The sequence below is a fragment of the Hyperolius riggenbachi genome, chromosome 3, assembly GCF_040937935.1.
Source record: "Hyperolius riggenbachi isolate aHypRig1 chromosome 3, aHypRig1.pri, whole genome shotgun sequence".
Classification (NCBI taxonomy): domain Eukaryota; kingdom Metazoa; phylum Chordata; class Amphibia; order Anura; family Hyperoliidae; genus Hyperolius; species Hyperolius riggenbachi.
In genome coordinates this window covers 462626341-462632340 of record NC_090648.1, presented here as the reverse complement: position 1 = coordinate 462632340, position 6000 = coordinate 462626341, and the positions used below count along the sequence as shown (strand labels likewise).

Below are 6000 nucleotides of genomic sequence, written 5' to 3'. Positions count from 1 at the left end.
AAGGCAGCAGCAAGCTGCTAGCAAGGTAAGTGCTGACGTGTTTCCAGCCAGCAGTTTGTAAACAAATGGTCTTCTGTTGCCTTGTGAAATCTTGAAGTATATAAAACCTGACAAAATCAATAAAGCAATTCAATAGCACCTATAATGATGGTTCGATTTAGAGCTTTTTGTTTCTTTGAAAGGTGAAATCACAGTTATGCTTATAAGGCCCAATACAACATGCATAGTACAATAGTGCATGACTATGCTTATCTAGTTTAACTAAATTGTGTAGGTCTCTACACAGGTCTGTTTCATGTCACTAATTAAAGGTTATTGTGTTCCTGAAATACTGGCATTTCAGGTAGCTTATATTTATTTTATTATACGTTTTATTTGTTCACTTGATCTAATATAAAATAGGAATACTTCTGCATGATTTTAAAATACAACACATACTATGAAATATGTACCTGCGTATCATCTGTTTACTCTTTAACATTTCTTGTCGAGGCAGTAACAAGTAGTTTACTGAACTTCTATATATACAAAAGTGCAATAAATAGCTATATACATACACTGTAGATAGGGAAGATACACTCATAATAAAATAGTGCACTATTCCCCAGTAAATTGTAACTTCCATATGTGAAAAAAACATAAATCGTAAGGCTTCCCAATAAAAGAAATAAAAAAAAGAAAAAAAAAGAAACAAAAACAAAATAAACAAACTGCATGTTTAAAGGAACACTATCAAACCAAGCGTTCTAAAATTACAATTTACAAATAATGTCTAAGGAGCTGAGTAAACATCTTTCTACTTCTCATGTTAAATATCAGAGGCAAAAGCTTTAATTCAGTGGGCTTGAATCACTAAGACAAATAGCATGCCTTATAAAAGTTAGAACGCCTTATCGAAGTTAACACGCCTTATCAGAGTAGCATAGCGAACTTATGCCTGCTAATTGGCAGTGACGAGAGCTCCACTCATCCTGCCATGAGCCCTTGAGGGTTCCTAGCGCTCCCTATGCAACTCTGATAAGCCGTGTTAACTTTTATAAGGCGTGCTAACTTTGATAACGCCTGCTATTTGTCTTAGTGAATCAAGCCCATTGTGTGTAGATTTTAGCTGTGTTAGAATGTTTCATTTGCAAAGGTGACTCTCTAGTTCAATGCTACAGTGTTCTTTGCATGTCAGACTGCAGAGTTATATGAATTTCTCCTCTGCTCTCAGTGCAGACAGCTCATTCAGACAGACACAGGCAGTTGCAGTTAAGCTAATGAGAGCTTTCTCACACACAGGGTTAGTGTGAGGGAATCCCCCCTCCCCATCAGATTTGGCGTCAGTGAAGTGTGAAAGGAATTTGATAACAGTAAACAAACAGATAAGCAGTGAAATGTATACATCAGCACTTAAGAGCACTTCCCAAACAATTCCTATCTCAACTGAAAAAGAAAACATGTTTGATAGTGTTCCTTTAAAATGTCAGCATGTGACCAATAGTAACTTCTAAAACGTTCTTATAAAAAGTGGTGTCCTTTACATCTAAATAAGTATATATATACTCACACATCACATTAATATGTGGATAATATTAATTGACTGTATCAGAGTATAGTCATTTACATATATTAGCAGCATTCATTAAAAAGTGAGCCTAGTGCAGGGTCACATTGGTGACACCTTATGTCATTAACATGAAAGATTGTATTGAGAATTCCAAAGAAACTCAATTACCCATGCTCACCTAGTTATTTCGCTATTGGTTGCAGCAAATAATAAATATGATATTGTTAATTGCAAATTATCCGTCTCACTTTCGGGGGGGAAAAAATTAGTCGGCTTTGGCTTGCGGCATTGTGCTGGTTATCCGCTCAGAAGCTATCCTCTGGAAAAGATGGTAGCACCTACGTCAGTCAGTTTAAGTAGCGCAAAGTCTTTTCAAGTCACAGTAATATCTCCCAGCATTCCTGGATATATTTTTTTTTAACAAAGTACAAAAATAAAGCTTTATTCCTCATTTTTTTTTTAAAGTACAAAATATTCCTTTGGTGCAGTAAATTGAAGCTGTGACTCTGGATTTCAGAGCTTACTTAATAAAATGCCTTCAGTGATAGCTTAGAACTGTAACTACCCTCACCGCTTCGCAACTTGACCTTTCATTACTTGACCTTGCATTATTTAGTTATAAATAATCTATTTATCTTTTACCATGTAATGCTATCTTGCTTTTTTTTTTTTTTTACAATTACTGATGACACTTTATTAAATATGCCAGTTCATGGTTTCTTAACTTGGCTTTGTGGGACGTATTCTTTTAGTTCTTTTCGTGACTGTGGTATATTTGAAAGGTTTCTGTAGCTCTACCACACCTTTTGGAGACCTTTTCATAAAATGCACATCTTGCTGGTTTTCTCTAGTTTTCGGTCCTTTCCGTGGCCTTCCTTTTTTCGTAAAGCCAACAAACCAACCAGAGTATTTAGCTGACATCAAAGCTGTGTAGTTGTTTTCCAGTACTTTTTCAATGAAGACACACTCCTTGCTTGCTCCATCCGGCTGAAAGTGAAAAAAGGGAGTAGAAATTAGAGCAATAATACTTAATATGGAAACATAGGCATGGCCATATACCTACCACCTCTTTAAATTGTCTACAATAAATGAAACACCAAGTATACCCCGAGCTGGAGAACAGTTACAATAGATAGATAACAGTTAGAACAGTTGGATAACAAAAGTTTGCAAATTTAACGAGGGCCATATTGATTCACACCAAAATGGAACAAAGCAAATTCTGAAAACAAAAATATGCTGACTAATGCAAAGTGATCTGATCAGCTGAAAAAACTGAGCAATTTATGGCTAACTTAACCACTTGACCAGCGACGAGGCCATTTTTACAGAAATAGGCCACTGCAGCTTTAAGGCTTCGCTGCAGGGCCGTACAACTCAGCACACAAGTGATACCCCCCCTTTTCTCCCCACCAACAGAGCTTTCTGTTGGTGGGGTCAGATCGCCCCCAGGTGTGTTTATTTTTTATAAATATTTATTTTATTTTTTGTATTAAATTTCCTTATTTTTTAAATTATTTTAATACCCCTCCCTCCACCCGTCTGCCTATCACAGCGATCGGCTGTGATAGGCTAGGCTTTAGCCTATCACCGCGGATCGCTTCGGTGTCCCCAGGGGGATAGCCGTGTCACACGGCTGTCCCCAGTACAGCGCTGCCTTAAATTGCAGCACTATACAGACTTATTAGATGCCGTCTAACAGTCTCCGATCGGCGATTGCCACTGGGAGGCTGAAGGCGGAGCTCTGTCATCAGAGCAGGAACGGGCTCGCGCCGGCTCCCTTGCTATTCCCATTTCAGGCCATTCCTGCCAATCGGCATTGAGTGGTCCTGGAGCTGGCGCCGCATTCACGCCAATCGGCAATGAGCGGTCGGCAAAAAGTTAAGGCATTCCAATTTTCTCCAGCTATATAATCTCTTAGTAAATAAGGCCTTATAAGTTAAGAAATTCTCCATTGCTATGTAAAGGCATAAATAAATGCACTGTCTAACAGAAGTCAACTTCTTTGGGCAACTGTAAAAAGCCAAGTGCTTATCTGAGATTTTAATGGACATGTATCATGAAAAAAAAATTGAAATACATATATGACAGCAACATAGTAAAACAAAAAAAGTAATTCTGGGTGCATATTACTATGGGGAAATGTACATTTTGTATGTATGTATTTTAAACCTGCCAGTTTTTCATGATAGTGTTTATAGTGTTCATTTAGTAGTCATATGCGTGCCTACACATAAGCAAGGTTTTTCTCCTTTGTGGGTTTGGTTACTTTTATACTAATATGTTGCGTTGTGTTGGACAATATAATCACATTGGAAGCGCAATGTGAATATATTGTAATGGTAATTTCATATCAGCGTGCTAGTGGTGCACTGGAATCAATCGGCAACTTTTCCCCTCAGTTGCATCCTGTTGTACAACTAAACCCCCAGTATAAAAGTACCCTAAAGTTGGCCATACATTAGGTGATTATGTGGGCTGATCGACCATTTGTTTCGATCATTTTATTGGATGTGAGCAACTCACTTATATTAACACATATTTGGCCATATGCAATTAACTTTTTCTCCTGAGTTTTCTCCTGGGTGATATTTTTAAATTTGTCAATAAAATGCATTTTAAGCCGTCAGAAAGCAAGGAAATGCTCAAAATAATTTTGATAGTCCATTTTCATTTACTTTTTGGTACTTTTTTAGTTGAAAAGTGCTGGAAGTTATTTTAATTTGAAGATGAAACATTATCTCCTAGGAGAAAACTCAGGTGAAAAAGTGAATTGCATTTGGCCCATTGTGAACAATTCTAAAAAACAGAGGTATATGTCGGAGAGGAAAAAAGTGAAGTGCAAATATGCCCTGAGGAAATCACGACGGCCATGCCAAGAGGAAGCCGTGCATTGAACGGCGGCGAATCGCGACGGCCATAGGAGGCACGCCACTCTTCTCTTTTTTTGCTTGCTCTGGTAAGCCCATCCTTAGTCACTTTACTGCACTGGCTCAGTTCTGTGTTGGTTTTTCTCCTCTTGACTACTTTCTATGACACTTTTCACCTATCCTGTGTGGGTGGTCATATTTGCGCTCCCCTTTTTTCCTCTCCGACATATACCTCTGTGCTGCTGGATTTTTTATCACACACTTTCACCCTGATCTATACCTATCACAGGATTCTATGGTTAGAATTGTTCACAATATGTGTTACTATGAGTGAGCTGTTGCGACCAGGTAGTGAAAAAACAAATCGCTCTGCAAAAGCGCTTAAAAAATCGCTTTACAAAAACACGCAGATAAGTGCTGGGAGAGGCTAAAAATAATCATGCACAAAAATGCAAAATGCTGGCGTCAGTGATTGCGATTTTAGATGTGAACAAGGCCTTATGGTACTATGTTAATTTCTGCACACACATAGTCACTCATAATTTGTTTTGTGGTTGAGGGTGGTTGATGGTGTTTGCCCATTGTGTTTTTATTCATTTTATTGGATTGGATGAAAATTGATTATTTTCCATTCTGCCCGATCAATGGAAATTAGTTGATATCTGGTACAATCGACCAATATTGTTGATTGAACAAGATGACACAGGAATCAGCTACTGTTCTCATGATTTCATCAACACAGAACCAATTTTGGTTTCAGAGCAAGGAGGCACAACATAGTTCAGATTGATTAGTTAAGGAAAATCGCATAGTATCTAACTTGTTGTGGGTGGGCCATTAGTCAATTGACTTTTGTTCAACGACACTGCAATTGATTGCCAATAGTGATGATTGTAATCTTCTAAGTACAATTACGCAAAATATTGCGTATAATTTTGCACTTATGGCTATACACAATTACGATTTGGACATTCGTTTGATTTTGTGTAATGCATTCATAATTTCGCATGATTCTCGCATAATTTTGGGCCGACTTTAGCAGTGAATAGCAAAGCTGATGATGTTAGGGTGAAGAGTAGGAAAAAAATAAAAAAAATATTTTTCAAAGACTATAGTTTTAGAGAAATGAAAAATATTTTTTTAAATTGTCATTTTTTCTAACTTTGAAAAAAACATTTTTCAATGTTCTCAAAAACTACAACTTTTTGACTTATTTCCACTTTTCTCCTTAGCATACGTAGCCATTTTAGTGTCAATATGGGGGCTTTTTCTATCAACCGCTAAAGTCGACATGACATTAAATGTAAATTGCGCAAAATTACGACCCCTGATTATGTTTACAAACAAAATAAATTATGATTTCCCAAAAACGTTGCATAAGGATTTTGCGTGAAATTACGATTATGCAAAATGTGTGCTTATTACAAATCGCCAAATGAAGCCGATCTCTTAAAGGACTTACGAGCCCAAATAGCAAAAAAAAGGATAAGTACCTTAGTCGCTTTTAAATGCACGGAGGACGCCATCCGCGCCCTTAGTGCGGCAGCCGCACGTTAGTGCGGCTGCGCAGCTCTAGGGCCC

General features: G+C 37.5%; 1 protein-coding gene across 2 annotated transcripts in view; it reads right to left on the bottom strand.

The window, feature by feature from the left end:
- Positions 1–1965: 1965 nt before the first annotated feature.
- FGF18 (fibroblast growth factor 18) overlaps positions 1966–6000 on the bottom strand; it is a 288672-nt gene continuing 284637 nt past the window's right edge. For both annotated transcript variants that reach the window (XM_068273019.1, XM_068273020.1), the window contains exon 4: positions 1966–2536. In XM_068273019.1, the coding sequence (XP_068129120.1) occupies positions 2270–2536 (267 nt within the window). In that variant the 3' untranslated portion in view covers positions 1966–2269. The remainder of the gene's footprint in view (positions 2537–6000) is intronic.